Source organism: Callospermophilus lateralis, chromosome 2 (assembly GCF_048772815.1).
Source record: "Callospermophilus lateralis isolate mCalLat2 chromosome 2, mCalLat2.hap1, whole genome shotgun sequence".
NCBI classification, from domain to species: Eukaryota; Metazoa; Chordata; class Mammalia; order Rodentia; family Sciuridae; genus Callospermophilus; species Callospermophilus lateralis.
Window position 1 is genome coordinate 130,596,838 of NC_135306.1, and position 22,063 is coordinate 130,618,900.

The window sequence follows — 22,063 nt, forward strand, 5'->3', positions numbered from 1 at the left end:
GTCTCACCTTGAAGAATGAGTGAAGATTTGGGTGGACAGACACAGGGCATTCCAGACCAGGTGACCCTGCAGGCCCGGGGCCAAAATGGAAATGCACATAAATTCTGGGCACAGTGGTGCCCAGAGTGACGAACTTTGAAGATCCAGAACTTTGAGGGCAAAGTTCCAGTCTCAAGGGCTGGATAGAAACCAGACTGGGGGAATGGGCTGGGTGTAGGGCCCAAATGCCACAGCTTTATCCTGAAGGCCCTGGGAGGCTAATGATTTTGCTGCTGTGTCCCTAGGGGGAGTGGTGTTACCAGTCTTGCTTTCAGAAACTCCACAAGAAAAACAGTGTGGTCTAGGGTACCTGTGTTGGTGTGCATGGATCCCAGCTCTTCCCCTCACAAGCTTTAGAACTTTGGTGGAGACCTTTAACTTTTCTGCCTCTTAATTTCTGTCAGTAAAATGGGCTATAATAATTCCGCTGGCCTCTGAGAGTGACCGTGAGAATTCAGTGTCCTAATATAGGAAAGGTTCACAGGGGTGTGAGGTGCTTCATGACCGTAAGTACCAGTTATTACTCATTTCTGTAGTGTCTGGGTCACCACAGAAAGAGTGGGATGAGATGGTAGGCAGGAACCTGTGGCAACTGCCTGAGCAGGAGATGAGGTCTTGAACTAAGCCTCTGAGACTGGAGAGATGTGGAAGCATCATGGGAAGGCACAGTGGGCAGGAACAGGGGACTGGCTAGCCATGGGGGAGAGGGAGGGAGGAGTCTAAGATAAGGAGGCCAGGTAGTGGATAGAAGAGAAGCAAAGCGGTGAACGTGCTGGGCAAAGTGCCAAGTCCCAGGGAACTGGGTCACCCACATCTAGATATCCATCAGGAGCAGTCGAGGATTGATAAACACTTCTATTTTGCACCTAGCACCTCTAGATCACCATTTGCCTGAGGAAATAGAAGAGCAGGAGCCCAGTCCCTGGGCAAGCCTGAGGCACCTTCTGCTTGTGGATCCTTTATCCCCATGTTGCTTAGCAGGAGCATCCTGTGTTCATTAACAAAGTCCAGAAAACATAAATTACATTTCTGCCTCACAAATAGACCAGAGCCGTTGATGTGGCCTGTCCCTTCAGTAGAGGCTTCTGCTGGCAATGTCACATTTCCAAAAAGAGCCTCAATAATGATTTTTCAATTAGACATTTGCCTGCCAATCACTATTAAGAAATAACTAGCCTCAGAGGTCACAGGCAGTGCACGGGGAGAAGACAGGGACAGCAGGAAGGAGCAGGCTGGGTTCTACCCTAGAGCCCTTGTCACTTCTCATGAGCCTGTTTCTTCGTCTGAAATGCAGGGGTGAAATACCATGAGACTGACTGCAGGGCTTTTTTTTTTTTTCTTCTTTTATTTATTTTTTGGTGGTGCTGCGGATTGAACCCAGGGCCTTGTGCATGCAAGACAAGCACTCTACCAACTGAGCTATATCCCCAGCCCTACAGGGCTTCTTAACATGAAACAATATTCCAAAGCCAACTCAGTAAATGTTAGGTTCCACCTCCCTCAAACATGCAGAGGGCAAAAACAAATCTGGGATGTGGTCCTGTGTTATTTATTAGTTTCCACAATTCATGTGCTTGTCATTGTCCTTGAGCCTTATGTTCTCTGTGAAAACATTTTAAGTCTCCAAAAATGGGGCACAGCCACCCTTTGATATGCCCTTTGATAGGGTCTCCTTCTGGGCTCCCATAGGCTCCAGATTCAGTTTTTAAAATCATATTTGTAAATACATCTCCCAGTATTCTATAAAGGGCAGGGCCTGGAGGTCAACAGCCCCATTAGGAGAGGAAGCAGCTCTGGCTTACCTGTCAGGAACAGGGGCAGATATAGGGAACACACCCACCGGGCAATGTCGTGTTTGATAAAAGGCTGTCTAAAGCAATAGAACTAAAGCAATAGAACATAAAAAACACTGAGTGACAGGAAGTTTTCTTCTATATTGCCAACACAAAACATTTTTCTTTTCTAAGAAGAAATTCCACAGCTCCTGGTTTATTTCTCATTTGTGTCCTAACTCCCGATGACGATGAGCCCAGGCATTTTAAAATGCATTGCCTTTCCCTGCAGCTCTTCGAGGCCCCAGCCAGGCTCTCAGCAGAGGCCAGCATTCCTTTGGGGTACAATGACATGTCCTGCTTGGAATGACTACACAGAACTTCTGGGACTGAGGATTTCTCTCCTGCAGTGTCCAGGGGGCTAAGAGAAACACCAGAGCTCAGGGGGCACGTCACAGGAGCTCCAAGGACTGGGTGAGGGCAGGGAGATGGGTGAAGGTGGAGGAGGCAGCTCTGATGCTCCTCCAGCAGTCTTCCAGGGCAGTCCTGGACAGGTAGGGGCAAGGGTTCTTTCTTGCTGAGGGAGGCATGGAGGCAGGCATGCAGAAATGGAGTTACTCTGGGTGGAAGGCAGGACAGACAAGAAGCCAAGCAGACAGGAGCTGGAGCTCCCCAGCTCCCAGGCCCCCCCACCCCTTCACAGGCAAGTCCACAGACTCTGGGCAGGTATAGCTGCTTCAAATCCCCACTCTGCCAATTTTTGAGTCTTCCAGTGTCAGTTTAAATCCTCATAAAACAGGATCATGACCTGACTGCTGTAGGGCTGATAGAGACAATGCATGTAAATCACCAGTGCTTCTTGGGGGACTACAGATGCATTCTTCACAACCACCCCAGCTCACATTTAGGAAGTTTTTCGGTGCTACAGCTAGGAAAGGGTGAGCAGAGACTTGCAGCGGAAAAAGTCAGGGCCAGAGGACCGAGGGCACTGCCCTCCTTAACACAGAGATCCCAGGGTCACATCTCTCCCCTGCAGCCTTCACCGGAGGACTCTCCAGAGGTTTCTTCTGTTCTGCTTTAGTCACTGAGGTTCTTGGACTAAATCCCACCAATTTACCATATGACTTCTTTCTACCAAAGCCCCCCTCACCACCGCGCCCCACGACCCCGAAGCACTAACAATGCAGTTTCCATGCCCCACGTCCATCTTGGGGCACAGGGGCACCTCCGACTCCCGTCCAGTCCCCAGGATCCAGGCTGCTTGGGCAAATCCTTGAAGCAGAGCTGTTTCCAGAAGTAACAGGCAGACTCTGAGTCCTGGAACCCCGACAAGTAGGCTAGCATGTGATCAAAGAGGACATGCCTCCCATCCCTGTCCCCTGAACTCCCTCTTTCTCTTGATTTATTTGGAGGAAGCCGGAGGGTAGGTGACCAGCGCCACCATGGCTCATTTCCTCCTCAGAACCAGGAGCTCCCTGTCAGTGTGAGCTGAGGCCCACAGGGGGCGCTGAAGGCCTCTGGAGCGGAACAATCAGTGCCTCCATGCAGCACAGTGAAATGAAGCATTTATTGAGCACCCAGTATGTACATTCTTTGGGGAAGAAAAGAGCCAGTGAGAGGGACAGAAGAGCCACTTTGCCATTTTATCCATTTATTATATACAATATTAAGGCACAAGTTTAAGCAGCAAAGAATAGGAAAATCTTTGGCTGACCGACAGCATCCACATTTGCTGTGGGGGGACGCGCCATGTTCTCAGTCTCCCCCCACTCTGTACACAGATCCATCTGGCTGTACACCACCCCTCAGTGCAGACCAGCAAAAATGAAGGTGACAAAAGGTCACACTCGATGCCAGATTCTATGGGAGGAACACAGCACACTGACAACCAGGCACAGTGACTCACGCTCAGGCAGGGGGTGCAGTGGCCTGAGAGCGCCATCATTCTGGTGGAATGCACCTGGCTCACCCTGGTGTCACAGAATTTTACACAGATTCTGTTAAGTGCCTCGTTGAGTAAGAGGCTCCAGTGTCCCTCCCTAAAAGGAAAACCACCTTGATTTAAATAGAACCACTGTGGATACATCTGCTTACATTCTGCTTTGTAATAAATACTCACAGGTGTCTATCTGAGAACAGAATCCTAGGCAAAAATCACATGTCAACACAACACTGGGCGTCAAAACTTCAGCAGCTGATACAAGAATATGCTGTATATGTACTGCCTTATATAGAGGACAGTGTTTAACTCTGTGAAGAAGCAAAGTTTCATGACAAAGAAACACCTCAGTCACAGCATACATGACAATAACATGCTCTAAAGTCTAACTCAGTTTTAAAGAATACCTACTAGATATTCATACTCACGAATATGCACTTACATCTGTCGTGTATGCAGAGATGTGAACACATACGAGGCATGGCAAGAGAACAGCCTTCTAAAACAGAATTCTCTAGAAGCTGCACATTCTGCTGAGTACTGTCCTTCCTTAAATGGGCCCTTTGAGAGGCTCTAAATCCAAAGACTCATTCCAAGACACTTCAAGATCATTTTTAGAAACAAGAATGGTCTGACTTACTTTAACTGCCAACTTTATTCTTTCACCTGTGTTGTCAACAACTTGGGATTGTTTCCAAAACTTAAATCCATCTTCAAAGGATGGAGATTCCTCACCTCTAAGGGGAATCAAAGGAACATATCATGTCCTGAAGGTCACTCTAACAGAGGAGTTCCCAAAGTGTTTTCATTACTTAGACAGCATTGCAGTCATCAGTACATAGTCTCCCAAAGGGACACATTTTAAAGGAAGGTGGGGTGAGATGAAACACTTGGATTTTCTGAATATTAAGAAATTCTACTCACAACCCTAGAGTCATACCTCATATGTAAGCACTTACATGTACACATCTTAATATATCATTAAATTACTAAATAAGGAAAGGGTACACTTCTTAAAAAGGAAGAGAAAAAAATGCTCATTAGTTCCAGAAGAAATTCTTTTACTGAAATGCTGACCTTTGCATGCTCCCAGCTGACCAGTTTCTGGAAACTTCTTAATTATTCTTTCCATCTCCGTGGATCCATACACCAGAGGCAAATGCACTAAACAATTCTCATATCAAATGAAAACATTTCAAACACATGGATTAATTAGCAGAAAAAAAAGAAAAAGAAAAGAAAGTCAACACTTATAAAGGATAAGCATGGTTGCCTCAGGTTTGGGGATATGGAGAAGCTATTGGTAGATACTCTCTGGCTTCTTGAAGCCTTCACCACTAAAAATTCTCATAAGATCCCACTTGAAATGGCCACAAGACTCCTTTACTTATGAGGTGTGCAAGGTCATTCAGGAAACACGGAAAAATATGCTCCTCACTTGCTCCAGTGCAGACACGGAGCATGACTTTGGTTTTGGGAAGCATATGTCTTTGCTTAGTATAGGTCCTTGCAGTCCCCATGTGAGCTGTCTTGAAATCTTTTAAACCCCATCTCCTCTCTACTGTCTCCTAGGACCCCAGCCCCAGTTATGTTTTCATACACCTCTGGGATTCTGAAGGCTATCGGGAGGACAACTTCTCATTCGCCCTGCACTAGTAAAAAAGTGCTTTAGCCACTGCCTCTTTCCCAGGGAAAGAGGCCAACTCAGGTAAGTACGGATAGGAGTAATGACCGCCTGCAGGGACATTCTGAAAGCCTCTTTCCTGAGCAACAGATTCACAAGGTTCTCTGTTCCAAGTTCAGAACTTATTTGGAGCAACTGTTTGGATATCCATTCCTAGCCCTGTAGACTCACAAGGGTTCCCAGGGCAGCCCTCATGGGACTGCAGCCAGAGGGGCTCTGTCATCTCTGCCCTCCCAACCAAAGCCTGGGTAGAACTAGGCAGCCCTACCCGGCAGGCACGGAGAGAACAAGTGAACTCCACACTGTCACTGGCCACCAAGCTGTGGGAAGCAGAAGGAATGCCAAGAAAAGAAAATGCTGAGCAAGTGTTCTGTACGTGCTCTGAGATTTTTGAAAAACAATGTTTTTCCTGGCAGCTTAGCTATGTGAACCCACAGCAGTAATAGTTCTTGTGTACAGAACTAGCTAGTTTGTGAATGTCTAGTAAACCCAACAACTTCTAATATTCCATATCTCATACCCTGGCATCACACAGAAACGATCCGACAACCCATTCAAGGATGAAGCCAAATTACTCTGGGATACTTTCATGAAAAGCCAAAGTCTTATTTTGCCCTTCATCTGGAGACAGGATCCTCAAATTCTATGATCAGATGTCCCTAGGAACTTCTGAAAAAGTCTAGAACTCTAGACAATGTGAACATTTTTTTATGTAACCAACTTATTTATCTACAGGAATCAAACTTAGGGCTTCTCTTGCTAGGTAAGCACTCCACCACTGAGCCACAGCCCCAGCCTGTAAGTATTTTTCAGATATATTTTGTAGCTGTGCTCATAATAGAACACAAAGATCTCCAGCTATGCCTGGTGTTTATGGGCAATTCTAGAAGTTTTAGGTTTAGTCCTATTTCTTAGGCCCTGAGTGGTGTGGCAGAGAGATGTGTGTGTGTGTGTGTGTGTGTGTGTGTGTGTGTGTGTGTGTGTTTACAAGCACATTACAAAGTCACAGAGAATCCAGATGAAGTGCTGCAGGTCATATTTAAGGTCAGGAAACCTGTGGTTTAGGCTCTTTTTTAAGCCTTGGCTTTAAATCCTAGCTTGTCCTGGCTGTGAGGCTTTGAGGAGAGACTTCACCCTCCTGAGCCAGTTTCTGCATTCCTGCAACGAGGACAGAAAACTTACCCCTGCAACCCAGGGAGTTTTCACTACAGTGCTCACATATGGTCAGTATTAAAAAATAATAGCTAGCATTCTTCTCAAAATCAGATGATGTAAGACATCGTACAGCACCGGTAGTCCCTTTGTCCTACAGGCAAGCTAGGTTTCAAGCAAACAACAATGCTGAAAGTCCCTGGCTGTCAGGAGACCTCCCACAGAAGAAAACACATGAGGCCAGAGACCCCCTTTCTCAAGGAGGGGTCATAATAGGTTAGAAAAAAAGAAGACTGGCACAAGCCACACACAACTGTAATTGAAGCCCTGAAAAACGGTGTTTCCATCTGTATTCTGAAAGATCTTTGCCGATTCCGGGGGCCCCACGAGAGCAAGCCTCATGCCCAAGAATGCCAATCTGGTGTTCGGAACATGCAGATCAGGCTTTGGGGGGAAACTGGGCTGTGGCTCTCGGTTTTACCCATTGTCGGGGAGACAGCCAAGTCTGGGGTGGCTCAGTCATGGCAGTGGAGGTGGCAGAGGTGACTTTCCATCACTGGACACTTTGCTTTCTGGTCTATATCCAACATTAATAGGGGTACAAATTTCATTAAGAGAATTAGTTACGATTCACTCAGCCTCATTCCTGTGAAAAATTGACGGGGAACAGACACTGGTGGGATCCCTCTGCCCCATCCCTACCCTAGCCATACTTAACACTTTCCCCACTGAGGAGGACTCTCCCATATACCAGGGCATGGAGCCAACTCACGTCTCAGAGCTGCCTCACTTTCCCATTCGGTACAGTAGTTGCTCTGATGTTCCATGTGAGACTATAGGAGAAGCAGGTAGCACAAACCCCACAGCAGGGCTCGGAGCATTAGTTCCCAATCACTCTGTCTTATTAGACAGATCAGAGGCCTTCTGGCCAAGCCATGTATTTCCTCCCTCCCCTTTCTGGCTCACACCTCTTGTCTTCTTTCTATTACCTCAATGTGGGGATGCTCTAACTTTGCTCAGGTTACACTGTGATCATCAGTCCTAAAATAAGCTACCCAAGCTAAGTTTCCTGAGTAGTACTGTCTTCAGTGCTCATTTAGGAGGTACCGAAGTCTTAAACCTAGGGCTTGTTCCCTCCCACCCCTCCATCCCCTTCTCCAAAGTAAGCATGAGGAAAGGGGCTTGGGAAAGCATGGATCCAGCTGACCTGGGAGAAAGACACAGGACCCTGCAAGAGCAGATGACACCAGATGAGCTTCCCCTCTTGTCTGAGCCAGCATCTCCTGGATTTGGAAGGGCAGCTTCGTGAACATCACAGCAGTGGTGCAAGAGGCCCACTTCCTCACTCACTCCTGGCTCCTGTCCCATGGCATTTCTGTCTCACTCTGGATACACTATCACACAACTGAAATCTTGAAAAACCTGACCACATTGTATACATACTGGCCTGACAGATGACAAAGCAAGTTCATGGCAGAAGCGGAGACCGAGAAGTCTGTAGGCTCCGCAACAGCAGGCAGAGGCTTTGAGGAGAGACTTCACCCTCCTGAGCCAGTGCAGGGCAGGGGAGAGTGGTAAACATGTTTGTGAGCCCCAGATATAAGGAAGTGGTACAGGGGTGCCTGGCAAAGATTCCCCATGCCACTGTGACGACTGTTTGTAAACTGTCATCCATTTCCTGCAGAGCTATCCTGAAAGTCCTACCCTAGCGGAAAAATGGGATATGTCAGGTTCCTTGCAAGAAAGATGACGTGAGACAAAAAAGCCAGTGCCGTGATCTTGATGCAAGATCTCACAGTGACCTACGGAACCCTCTGTCCCGTCAAAGCGGACAGTCGGCATGAGATTCACAGCTGCAGCCCACTGTGCAAAGTCGGAGGAAGCAGCCGGGAAGCCAGCAGGTGGCTTGTCCTACTGGCCATTTACACAGAGCAAGAAGGATGACAGTCAGATGCTGCTGTCCTAAGTCCCACACCTAAGGAAGGCTACCACGTCTTAAAAAGAAAACAAACGACGGAACAATGAAAAAGCAAAATTAAAGAAAGTCAAGCAGAGAAACTCAAGAGAAGTGAAGGAAAATAAAGACCAAGATCATAATGCTCCCATCCTCTTTAGAAAACACTGCTGAATCCAGAAAACCCAAGAAGCCCATAAATCTCCTGAAAATTCAAACCCAAGAGGTAATTAGGTGAAGCCCGCCTTTGAAATTCTCCATGGCCCTGAACATTTCTTCTTGCTGCCAAACCTCCACACACTCATGGGACACCCCACAATGGCAAGGCAGGCTACATTATATCAAGATGGGCTCTAGAGATTTCTAGAAGGTTCTTCTTGAGCCAAACATGCTAAGAGGCAAGGAGAATGGGGATATTCCAAGGAAGGCCCATGTTTAGGTTTATCTATTTATAATCAGAGAACGGGGTATACACTGCCTTCCCAGGAGGTACAATTTCTATACAATAAAAAATTCCATTTCCTATTTCTTCTTAACTTTGTTTCCAAACCTACATGTGTCTTCTCCCTTCTGCTATATGCACTAAAAATACATAGCTCTCTCTTCTCTCTGCAGTCACGTAGGTCTCTTGTTTTTAACAACTATAAAAAGTGTTCTTATTAATCTGAAATCTTATCAGTTCATATCATTCCTGGTTTCCCATCTGCAACCTTCCTGATCTTTCTTTTCCTCTGCCACTCTCCTTGTTTGTCAGTGTTCCATAATGACATTCAGCAGGGATGACAGAGTTAGATGAGAACTTCCATCATCTCTCCATCAGGGAACTCGGGCTTGTGCAGCAAGCTGCTCACGCGGCCTCTGTGCTCCGGTGACTTCCCGTGGCCAGGAGAGTTCTCTGCCAAATAGAGAGGGAATAACATCAGCATTCCTCAGGAGGAGCAGAGGCTTTATGAGCTCTCTCTACAACAAACCCATTTCAAATGCTGGGGCTCTCCCGGGAGTCTCACTCACCACAGAGTATGCAGGAAAGGCCTAAGTAATCCATCTCACAGTGGAAAAACGATGAGTGACTAGACCAGGATTCAGATACAAATGAAAATGATGGAAGAGGATTAAATGGAAAAGATGACACTGGGCCTTTGTGCAGAACCTGCACACCCATTCTCCCTCCACTCAAAACCACCAAGCACTCCCTACAGGCTAGGCACTTCTTACAAATTCCATCTCTTACTTGGAAAAGCATATCCCAAGAATTACATCTACAAAAAATGACAATACTGAATTTACCTGTCCGTTTTGGAGGGTGAAAACAAAGACCACGCCCCCTTGGAGGAAACAGGTAACACATGTCCCCAAGGAATTCCCACCTCCTCCAAAGAATTCCTGAAAAGAGCTATTCCCAGAATTATGATTGTCCAAGGCCAAATCTACTCTTCCCCTGGACACTTTGGACTCACCCTCCCTAGTTTTCTTCTCTTAAATATTTAAAACAACTCATAAGAATTGGCCCAAGTGCTGTGGTGCAATTGAAGCAACTCTGAGTTCACTCGACTTCCCCTTCAATGAGCATGTCTTCCACGGAGGCCTGGATCCTTAGCAAGTTAATGCCTTGAAGGCACCATCGATGAAACTGGGGACCAGATGTACTGGAGGGCACTCATACCCTAATATCCCTCGGAGGTGCTGTCCTCACCCCTTCTGGGGAAAGTAAACACTATAGGGTGGACTGGAGCTGGGTGCTCATTTTACATGGTAATGATTTAGGAGTGTCTTCGCACATTTTATCACCATGATGAAAAAGAGTAAGCAGAGCCTATAAGTGCTGCTGCTCCCTCTCCAGCTCAACAAAAACCTCCTTCCGGGGCCCACGTGTCCTCGAACATAGAGGACATACCGGTTTTCTCTGTAGTCCCTTTGGTGGCTGGGTGTTTCAGGACGGGGCTGTTGGAGGGGGTGGTGCTCAGTCTGCCGCGGTTGGGGAGCGAGGCCATGTTGGGCCACAAGAGTTCAGTGCTCTTGTCAGTCTGGGTGCTGCTGTCCTTGCTGCCTGTCTTCACGTGGGCACTGCTGGCTGACGTTACAGAAGCCGCAGGGGACGGTACAGAGGCCGGTGGAGTTGGCAGCAGAGGGGCAGAAGCATGCTCAGGGTGCTCTTTCCCCAGCAGCAACCCTGAGGGCAGAAAAAAGAGTTTTTTTCCAATGATATTTTTCTCTTTTCTTTAAAAAATTAAACCTGGAAATTGTTTCCTTCTTGACTGAGGTTTGCTTCCTTCATTGATTGACTCATTCACCAAGCACTTAATACACACTTTTTGTGACAAACACTGAGAGAGTAAATAAAAACGTGAGCGACTCAGTCCCCTCTCTAAAAAGTTGTATTTTTTTGTTTGTTTGTTTTCTGCAGAGGAGGAATCATCAGGTTATAATAAAAGTCATAGGATGAAATTATTCATAGGATGGGGTCCATGAACAAACAACATGTAACAGAAAAGAGTGAAGAGACTCCTGCAAGGCTTTCTAGAGACCACACTTAACTTTACCCAACATGTCCCAAGGGAGATTCTGGGGGACACTTGCTCCACCTAAGGAAAATTAAAAGGCCTCCCTGGTCCTAGATATGTCCCCACTGACCCTTTGCTCTTCTGAATAGTCCTCAATTCCAACCCACTCATGATAATGGATGAGTGTGGCGAGCCAGCCGTGAGCTGTGTGTGTGAGCTGTGAGCATTTCGAGTGCACAAAGCAGACTGGACTGACGATGCAGCTCTGTCTGGGCTGTGCAGTATGTGTCCCTTTCACTTGCTCTGCCTTTGATCATCACACAGCACATGAGATGGGTGTGACCTTCCAAGATGTCAATCTGCTGACAGCAAGACATCATGAAGCTAGACTCAACCCCTTGAAACCTGACCCCTTGCCTCATTTGAATGGCTTATCCCCAATAAAACTCAGGTTCTAGGCAAGCTCCCTCTCTTTCTTGCCTGTCTTGCCCCCTTTGTGGGAGCTGTGGCTGAGGAGCGGTCACTGAACCCAAAGAAAAGGTACTTTTCTGTGTCTGTGTCTTCTTTAGTCAGCCACAATTCACTTGGAGTGACCCTGACTGGTTTAGTCGTGTGTCACGATAGATGAATGCTCTCTTACTGCCAGATTCGGAAACAAATGTCTTCCCTGGCTGGGACAACCACCAAGGCGAACATGTTATTCCCCCACAGAGCTATGGCCTCCAAGAAGAAGGAGCCAGCTGGGCTCCTGGAAAGGGCCACTGAGCCTTGTCCTTGACCTCCCCAGGAAGTAGTGAGGCTGGGGTGGGAAAGAGGGCATGCTGGCATGGAAGAGGGAGGTATGGAGAGCAGAGGCATCCATTTTCCTCAGTCTTCCTTCAAAGCTGGATAGGAAGGTAACTTTTCTATTTTTAAATAAAGCACACATTTCAGAAAAGTCCCAGCACTCAGAACTCTGGCCTATAGGCAAAGTGGTAAGCACAATCAAGTATTTGTTCATTTGTCTTCGTAAGGACCCAGCAATTCAAAAGGTATCCTTGCCAGAGCTGTTCAAGGTGCCCATTCATAATTCAGGGAATTTCAGTGTGACTATGGTATGCTTCTCAAAATGCAACGTGCCTGTCAATTACTTGGCTGTATGGCTATAACGAAAAAATAATGCAGGAACTGGGCCTGAGCTTCTCTGCCTTTCTTACAAGCTCCCAGATGATGGCTGGTGCTGTCGGTCCACAGAGCACACTTTGAGTAGTAAGGGCAACTGGCCTTTCAAACTCCTTAACCAGGGCTGCCTGGGCATCCACTCTGCTAACTGGGCTAGGATAGCTAAGTGTGCTTGGGATGTGTTTGATGATCCCAGCTGCTGTCCTAGGGCTTAACACATTATCTTACTTTGTATTCCACAACTTTCCTGTGAGGTAGGTCTTATCCTCTGTCAACAGAGAAGGAAATGAAAGCTTAGAGAAATTAACTTCTCTCAGCTAAGAAGCAGCAGGAAGGGAGTCAAACCTAGCCATGCCTGATCTGGAGCTCCTCCTGATCCTGCCTGTTGAAACTCTGGAGTCTGACAGGATGTTTCAGGGTGAATGGGTTGAGTAAATCACTAGACAGCTTCTCTCCTGTGAGCCTCTGAGCAGTAAGGAAGGTGGACACCGTCATCCGTGCCTCCTCCCAAAGCTGAACAGGTAAGAGAAGACAAAAACGTGGGGGACTGAATGAATGCCTCTGCCTGGACCCTAGGGGTCCCTCTCTGTTTTGTGAGACATGGACACCAGTTACAATAACAGAGAGGAATATGGTGCAGACAATACAGCCACTCTTCCTTCAGGTCAAGGTCCGTGGCTCCCAGACTTGATTTAGAACTGCTAAATCCTGGGGAAAAGACACTGGAGTGTTTGCCTGGCTGTAGGTCAAAACATGGACTTCTCCAAGAGACATTTCCACCAGAGCTGAGCAAATTTCAAACTCCTTAACCAGGGCCGCCTGAGCATCGCCTCTGCTCTCTAACTGGGCTAGGATAGCTAAGTGTCCTTGGGATGGGGTTTGATGATCCCAGCTGCTGTCTACACATGTCCTCTTTGAAGTGAATTTCCTTGGAGGGCAGGGGCTGCTATGGCCACCAGTGGAGGGACTTCAAACAGTGATTCTAGCCAGGAGCCTTTGATCCCCCCAACTCTATTGGGTTCATATGGAAGCTCTTATCCCCTTTGGAACAAAGCAGCCAGGATCCTCTGGGGTCCTGTGCTGGGGAAAGTTGGCTCTGGGCTCAGCAGAGAAACAAAAACACACACTGACCCAGGCACATGCATCAAAGAAGGGCCAGATCCCTGGAGTTGCCAGAATGCAGGGGAAGGGAGTAGAAGGTGTGTGTGTGTGTGTGTGTGTGTGTGTGTGTGTGTGTGAGAGAGAGAGAGAGGGAGAGAGAGACAGAGAGAGAGAGGGAGAAAGAGAGAGAGAGAGAGCGCAAGCAAGCTGCCCACTTCCTCTCCAGCCTCACTAACCCAGGCAGTCAAGGAATGCTGCCCTCCCTCCAGGAAACCCACTTCTGGCTAGGACCACACGTGTAGAATTCTCAAAATTCTGCCTGCACAGCAACAACACAGCAAGAGCCACCACCTCACACTAGAGAGCACTTCCTCCAACATGCTTCCCCCGTCATCTCACATGGCCCTCCCACGCCCCATGGGGCAAAGCAGGGCAGACCTGAACTCTTTCTAGACACAGAAGCAAAGGCCTGGAGCAGAGCCCGGTTCAGAGGCCTGATGTATCTAAGCCTTTTCTTTTAGGACATTTTGTGTGTCACCTCAAATTTCAACAATAATGACATGGGTCCACTTAAGGCTAACAACTACTCTGCTGCCTTCAGAATTTACACAGGGCTTCCGCATAGCTCATTTAATTTCTACAACCAGAGGACGACTGATTTTCTGTCCCAATTTACAGATGAGTAAACTGAGATGAGGAAATATTTAGGGAGATTCCTGTGTCCCACAAATGGCAGGAAGACGGCCTCTCAGTACTTGTGTGATCTTGCTTTCTAGATCCTGGTGTGAAGGAGGAGGGGGGCTCACCTATGCTGCCTTTCCAGGTCTTCTCTTCCTTCTTCTCTTCGGCCAGCTGGTTGCTGGTAAGTGAGGTCTGGCGGGAGTGTGCCCCAGAGGCCGCCGCGATGGACGGGACAGAGCGAGCTGGCCGAAGGCTGGAGGAGTCAGTCTTCCCAGCATCCTTCCGGGACCGCTGCTGAAGGACTTTAATCATGGCATCCTTCTCAATGATTTTGGCATGGAGATTCTTAATACTGTGAAAAAAACAAAACAAAACAGTATTAATAAAGTTTGTTTAGTTAGAAAAATCTGAAACATATTTCTCAGGTTGTCCTGGAGACTTAAACTGAAACTCAGGGTGGAGGGTCAAGTACAGTATAAGTCTTCAAATATCCAGAATTTTCAAATTGCATAAGGTGGGTCTTTTGTAGTAGGTCAAAAGGGCATACCTTTTCTGACACCTCAAGAGAGTGAGACTTCCAGGAGGTGTGGTGAGAATGACCATGGCCACCTGCTAGAGACTCCCTGGACCAATGTGCTTGGGACCACATTTAGCAGGTCTATACGGGAAGCAACAGAGGAACCCAGAAACTAAGGCTCAAACATTCTAAGGAGAAAATGAAGATACAGAAGAAGGTTCTTTTCCCTCATGGATGGCCCAAAGTGGGAACCAGAAAATACCTGAGTTCATTCACAACTCTGGTAGTGACTACTGATGGCTCAACCATGCAACCCTATTTTCACGTCTCCACAGGTCCTCTGGTAGTCAAGTGGGCCAGGCTAGTTTCATAACGTTTAAAAGCCCGCAGGTAATCGTGTGCAGCCCCACAGAGAATGAGTTAACCAAGTTCCTTATCTTTGGCTAGAATATGTAAACTCTGGCTCAAAAACCTTTGGATCTTTGGAATAGAATTGGTTTCTCCTTTTCAGCCCATAATGGCTGGAAGGTAAAAGAGATGTACACCCAGAAATAGCACAGGCATCTAAATTCTCCCTTCCTTACACTCGGCCTCCATCCTAAAGCCTGCACTGACTTGCAGCAATGCCCCCAAAAGCACCAACACCAGTCCTCCTGCTAAGTGAAGCCACCTGCTTAGGTGTGAACCTTTCCCTTCTCTCCTGGGCAGGTGAAAGTCTTTGGAGACCTCAAGCTCACAGAATTCAGAACAGGTCAGAGAAGCAATCCTCTCTGAAAGGGCTACAGTGGGGATGCTATAGCAGCTGATGGTCCCGCTTGGGTGAAGTGTAAGCTGTCAGAGTGGTGCCCAAGGGTTCCACTGCCCACAGAGGTCCCTTACGTGTACTCCATGTCCTGACACCTCCTGTTGGCCTGCACCACTTCCTCCTCCTCCTGCCAGATGTGGGCCTCCAGTGAGCTCTCGCCGTAACTGCCGTTCCTTGAGTGGTTGACGATGGTGGTGTCCCTGGGAACACAAGACATCACTGGATCACAGGAGCCTTCTTGCTTATTTTCAACACAGACACAGAATGGACAAGCTGGTGTTCACGATGGAACCAAGATTTTTCTCTTTACCTTCCCCTGGATCTTAAAAGCCTCCTGTCTCCACTTCCTCGCTCATTTATCAATCTCATCAAATCCAACAAAATGTGCAAATACTCATGAACAGGCAACCAAAGGGTGCATGCTAACAAAATCCACAAACTCCTTCACCCAGTTTTCCTTTCTTAAATCCTGGCCAATTCGCTTCCTGAACTTGAAAGAAGTAAGATAGTGTCTAGGGAAAGCAAAATAGAATTCAACATCAAACTTGCCTGCCCCTTCTACTAGGAACTTTGTATATTAATCTATGTGGTAGGTTATAAATATATAGATGGGGTACCTATGGATTTCATCTACTGGCATGGGGATACTTTATCATTATATTTACTGGTGTTTATATGTTTGGACTTTTCATACTCATCTCACTCTTCCAATCAGAGTTAAAGTTCCACCTGTATGCATCATCTACGCAGCAGTATTTCAGTATTTTACAGTAAAAGCAAAAGGATTCAATAATGGATAGATGCTGAGATTGATCTTCTTGGGCAGAGAGGCCCCATGCTGAATTCTCTCTTCCTATTTCTATGCTGCCTCCCTTCTTGTTTTATGGGTTCTTGCCTAGGATTCTGGTCAGTTCAAAGTAGCAAACATACAGGGTACCAGGGAAGAAAGATGAAGATGACAGACACACTGTACTGAAAGTTCAGTTGAGGTGGGCAGAGAGAACACAGGGACAAGATGTAGGTAAATGAAAAAGCAGTTCATCTGAAAGCAGGTATCTGAAAAGAGCCGGTCAAAGATAACTTATTCCTGGGCTGGGGTTGTGGCTCAGTGGTAGGGTGCTTGCCTAGCATATGTGAGGCACTGGGTTTGATCCTCAGCACTGCATAAAAATACATAAATTAATTAAATAAAGGTCCATCAACAACTAAAACAGATTTTTTTTCAAATGATAACTATTCCTACCACTAATTATGTCAATTTAATCTTTCCAAATTAAGTGATAAGCAGAAATATAATGAGCCATTTTTTGTGATATATCTTAAGATATATAATAATGCCTGATTATGTGAATACTAAATTCATAAGAAATAATCCAACTAAATATTTCACATCTCTTTAACTCCATATTCCAAGGCTACAATCATATTGAAAGCCTTAAAGCTCTTTTCTAGATTATCCCAAAAAAGCAAAACAACAACAACAAAAAACAGAGGTACCTTTTTCACAAGAGCTATCAATGAATGAGCATTATTTCATGTGGGACTGGGCAGAGCATGGCACACGTAGTCTCTCATGTAGTTCTTACAATGTGTGCAGCAGGTATTACTGTCCCCACTGTACAGATGAAACCAGGGTCAGGTGACTTTTCCAAGAATACCCAGTTAGTGAATGGTGGACACTGATTCAAATTCAGAGAGTAATAACTCCCATGTCCATGTCCATGTACATTCTACTACACTTCTGGAAGTTTCATTTGCCTTTATGAAGCAGGCTTCAACAAAGACACACATAAAGAAGGCACATATGTAGAATGTGCCTCAAAAAATGCAAACTATGACTGAAAATATATCATAAAAGCAAATAATAAGGCAAAAAAATGTTTTAAACATACTTACAAAATTATAAAATCACTCTATAGTGCACAAAATTCATCAATATAGGAATTAGCGACTAGAAACATTTTCAACCAACTGACTTTTGGAGAACTCACATAGAACCACAAATTTAAAAATTCATGCTTATACTGACAAGTAAGGACAGCAGGCACAATTAGATGAAAACAACTTTGAAGGTAAATAATGCATTGCTTTGAAATTCATAAAAAGTTTCAAAACCTTCTCCACATGTGGAAATAAGTTAAGCCACTAAAAACCCTGATCTGTGGCAACAAGATGCATAAAGATGACAAAATTAGTTGGTGTATAAAAATTATATTCTTTGTTTAAAGATCACTGCTTATAAATGTGACCCATGTACCAGTGGCTGAAAAGACACAAAACTAATAGCTGGAAATAGTAATTTTTACCAATTTATCTGTAACAATTCAGCAACTAGACGTGAGCTTAGAATTTCAACCTTTCTCAAAAATGCTTTATTCTTCTCCCCTCCCCACTGTACCACCTTGTTATCAACAGAAAGGTAACACTGACATTTCAGAGGTTTTCTATGAAAAGAACATTAAAACTGGAGTAAATATCTGCACATCTCTAAATCCAGCCCCCTCACCCTTGTCCTGGCTGTGGGAAGGGGTAGGCTACAAAAGGGAGGGCAGTTTCCCACAGGATTATCAGATGCTTGAAGAGGATATGTGGAAGTAAACAAGGGGGAGAAGGGAGGGATGGTAGAAAGGAACTTCAACCCTCCATTTAGGCCTCCAAACAGGGCAAAGAACAACAAGATGGGAAAAATCCCACAGAACTACCATTCTCTGAGATAAGAGCCATTTCCTCCTGTATGAAGGCTAGTGAACAACTCTGGGCCTAGAATCTGTGAGGATGACTATATTTGGAGTCTGTATGGTTCTTCTCATGTACTCTTCCCTGTGCCTATCACAGGGTCCATTCATCCACCACTTCTGACTGTATGGCCCAGTTCCAATCAACTCCTTAGGACCCCGGATCCCAAACAGACTCTAATCTGAAAAATTAATAGAAGTTGAACAATAATGATACATGAAAGGTCCTTTGTCATCTCTCCAGGGTGACACAGGTACACTGCTATGGGCACTTTAACATCCTCAGTTAGAGGAATGTGTTCCCTACTCTTAACCAGTCCAGAATTATAATTTCCATTTCACACATGAGATCAGAAACCCTCAAAAGGCTTGTCCCAGATCTTATACCCACAATCAGCAATAGATGGAGAGGTCTTGAATGCAGATCTCCTGCCTCCCTGTGCAGAAATCTTTCCTCTTAAACCCACACAGAGAAAGCAAACCCCCAGGGAAATCATTGACAGTGATACATGTGGTTTTTTAAAAAAAGGCCAAATTTGAGCTGAGGTTATGGCTCAGTGGTAGAGTGCTTGCCTAGGCACCGGGTTTGATTCTCAGGACCTCATATAAATAAATAAAATAAAGGTCCATCAACAACTAAAAAATTATTTTTAAAAAAAGCCAAATTTCGAACTGTATGATGTTCTGTTCTCATACTCAGGACAGAAAGGTAGTTACCAGCTTTAAAAAAAAAAAAAAAGAGCTGGGGGCTGGGGGTTGTGGCTCAGCAGTAAAGTGCTCACCTAGCATGTGTGAGGCCCTGGGTTTGATCGTCAGCACCACATAAAAATAAATAAATAAATAAATAATTTCAAAAAGGTTAAAAAAAAAAACAAAACCCAAACCCCAAAAAGCTGAAAATAGAAATCTTCCAATTATGTAAAAATCAACAGATGTTTCAGAGGGCTTCACTATTCCCACCTATAGAGTATGGAGACTGGGCTAGAAAACATGATTTCCCTCCAACTTTCACCCCACAACTTTGGAGCATTCATATCTGCTCAGGTTGTCTATTTCCACTCCCAGAGTCTCACTTGGATGAACACTCTAGGTGGTTTTCCCTCCAAGCAAGGACCTACAGAAGCAACATATACATGGTAGAAAATGATTTCAAAGTGGTCATTTTCCACGAGTCTGCAGGTTTCCCAGGTGCAGAATGCTGGGGTGCCCAGTGGAGACACCTAGCCCGTGAGATGGCAATCTTTGCTTTCTCTGCTTTCTCCAGTCCCAGGAGCTAACATCTGAGCATGCTACCAGGGACATTTCTTTACTTATTGATGAATCTGAGAGCCCATAAACAGCTTATATAAAATAACCCCTCCATCGACACAGGCTTTCCTATACTCATTAGAGAAGAAATAAGTTTTTATCCCAATGCTATGAAGAGCTGACTACATAACTGGCTTGTACCATTCCAAGCAGAACAATAGCTCTCATTTTCTAAGAGGTCTGGTTTTCTGAATGTTGCTTTGAGATTGAAGGTTCCCCTCCAAATGTACTGACCCTACATTTTGGTGAACTAAATTAAATGCCCAATATGACTTCTGGGAAAAAAGTAAACTGAGTGAAAGATAGCGAAGGGCCTGACCAGCCCAAGCAAAGCCACTGTATGGGCAGTCATTAGGACTGCAGCTAAGGCCCAGCAATCCAAGAGCAATGGGCACTGCCTTGCTCATTTGGACAACTGTCTTGTGAGTGGTTTTTGTGGATTATAGCATATTTTGAGCTAATTTTAAAGGAAGAAAAAGACTGCATACCTACAGAGAGAAAGTAAAACAACAGAGGTAAACACTGAACAGCAGAAAAGGATTTTGAACTACATGAATCAGGTTTTAGGTCAGAAAGATCTCCATGTGACCAAGGTCCTCTACTACCTACCAGCACAATAGGGAACCCACCACTGGGCCTCTCGTAGCCTTGATCCTTCACTTGTAAAATGAGGATACCTGCTCTAAGGGTCAACACGAGGATTATATGTTCTCCTCTGGCTCATGATACAGACCCAGTATTAAATAGAATCACAAATATACTTTCCCAACATCATTCTTAAAGATCACATAGTACCCCAATGTGTGGGTGAACTTCATATTATCAAATTAATCTCTTCTTGTTGGATTCTAGGCTGTTTGAAATGTGTTGGTATTTTCAGCCACACTGGGATAAGCATCCTTGGACATGACTCTTTAGGCACTTATGTGATGATTTCCTTAAGACAAATGTCCAGATGAGAATTTTAAAACCAAAGGAAAGGTACACATTGCCAAATTATCCTCCAGGAATGTACACCATTTACTCTCCAGTAGCACTACAGCCTCTAAGAGTTTATCTTTAGCTGAGCTTGCTCCCAGGGATGCGCCTCTGGATCACTTTGGATCCTGTTTGTTTTGGTTCCATGTTCTTCCCAGTGGTGCTCTTCTGATGGGCAGAGCGCCGCTGTCTCACCTCTCAGCTGCAGCAGTGGCTGCAGCACTCATGGCAAAGTGACGGATGGTGCTCTCCTCCAGGTACTTCTGCTCCCACTTGGTCATGTCAGCCTCTAGGGCCAGGATCCGCTCCTCCTTCTCCCGCACGAGTTCCATGAGGGCCGGAGCATTGTATTCTGGCATGCTGGCTGGCTGGCCATTTCCATGTTTCTGGATAAGCAGAAATAACATTGTGGTGCTCAAAATGGGCTCTAAGATTGGCCACATCAACCCTGTTTACACAGTTACCCACATGAAGCACACACGGTCCTCGAGACCCTGCAGCAGTTCACACACAACCCCATCAGGCCCATGTTCCCTTCTCTCCAATGTGTACCACCTGAACTCAGTGGATACAAACACCATGCCACCTGTTATGATTCAGATGTGAGGTGTCTCCCAAAAGCTCACGTGTGAGACAATGCAGGAAGGTTCCAAGGAGAAATGATTGGGTTGTAAGAGTCTTAACCCAATCAGTGATTTAATCCTCTGATAGGGATTAACTAGTGGTAATTGAAGTGGTCGGATGTGGCTGGAGGAGGTGGGAATTAGGGTGTGGCGTTGGTGTATATATTTGTATCTAGAGAGTGGGATCTTTCTGCTTCTTGATCACCATGATGTTAGTTGCTTCTCTCTGCCACACACTCTGCCATGATGCTCAGCCTCATCTCAAGCCCCAAGAAATAAAGCCAGTCTTCTATGGTCTAAGACCTCTGAAACCATGAGCCCTCAAATACACTCTTCCTCCTCTATAGTTGTGCTTCTCAGGTCCTTTGGCCACAGCAGCGAAAAAGCTGATTAACACACCACCTTACCTCCACAGTCCTCTATCTCATTTAATAGCTATACAAAAATATTCTGTAAAACAGACAATATCCCAGTTGTACAGAGAGAATAAGCTTCTGAGAGGTTAAATTAATGGTAACATTCTCTCAATCAGTAGTAGAACTAGGATTCAAACTGGAGTCTGGCTCCACAGCTCAGGGACTTTGCATGATAATAGTGGCTTGTTCAAGGCAATGCAGTCTACTTATACCAAACGCAAGAGCAGTGTCCAGGACACTTCTCCATAATTCAAGGAAGTGATTCCAGCTGATTGCTTCCCCTGGGGCTTGAAGACAAAAAGGAAAGGCCAGAAAGCAGGAGTGAGGTGCCCAACATGCCTGCTGTCAGATGCTAGAGTCTCTGGCAGTGGAGGTATAAAGATTTGCCCCGCCAAAGGCCTGAGAATAAGAAGCAAATTAGAAATGCATGTGAAAGCAAGAGATGTCTAATGCAAGACAAGGTCATTTTCTTTTCATCTGTGTTGGTAAGAGGAAATAAAATGGCTATTACCTGGACTGATCGCATTTCAGAATTTTTTTCTCTGAATTCAGGTATGCTATTTCCCTAAAAAGCATGACATGGGAGATGATGGGGTTCTCCAGGAAAGTCTAAACTCAAACCAGCAACAGAAATGGCACATCTCAGAGTCTCAGGTTTAGGTGCCCAGTCTGAACAGGAGCCAGCTTCCTTTGCACT

At 45.6% G+C, this 22,063-nt stretch overlaps 1 protein-coding gene across 4 annotated transcripts in view; it reads right to left on the reverse strand.

Moving 5' to 3' along the window:
• Window positions 1-3,445: 3,445 nt before the first annotated feature.
• Window positions 3,446-22,063, reverse strand: part of Amotl1 (angiomotin like 1) — a 133,169-nt gene continuing 114,551 nt past the window's right edge. For 3 of the 4 annotated variants that reach the window (XM_076846509.2, XM_076846512.2, XM_076846513.2), the window contains 5 exons: window positions 20,523-20,713; window positions 15,381-15,506; window positions 14,110-14,336; window positions 10,435-10,710; window positions 3,446-9,435 (listed from right to left, as the gene is read on the reverse strand). In XM_076846509.2, coding sequence (XP_076702624.1) covers window positions 9,329-9,435; window positions 10,435-10,710; window positions 14,110-14,336; window positions 15,381-15,506; window positions 20,523-20,713 — 927 coding nt within the window. In that variant the 3' untranslated portion in view covers window positions 3,446-9,328. Of the gene's footprint in view, window positions 9,436-9,551; window positions 9,611-10,434; window positions 10,711-14,109; window positions 14,337-15,380; window positions 15,507-20,522; window positions 20,714-22,063 lie in introns of all 4 variants that reach the window. The other variant, XM_076846510.2, reaches the window with a different exon arrangement.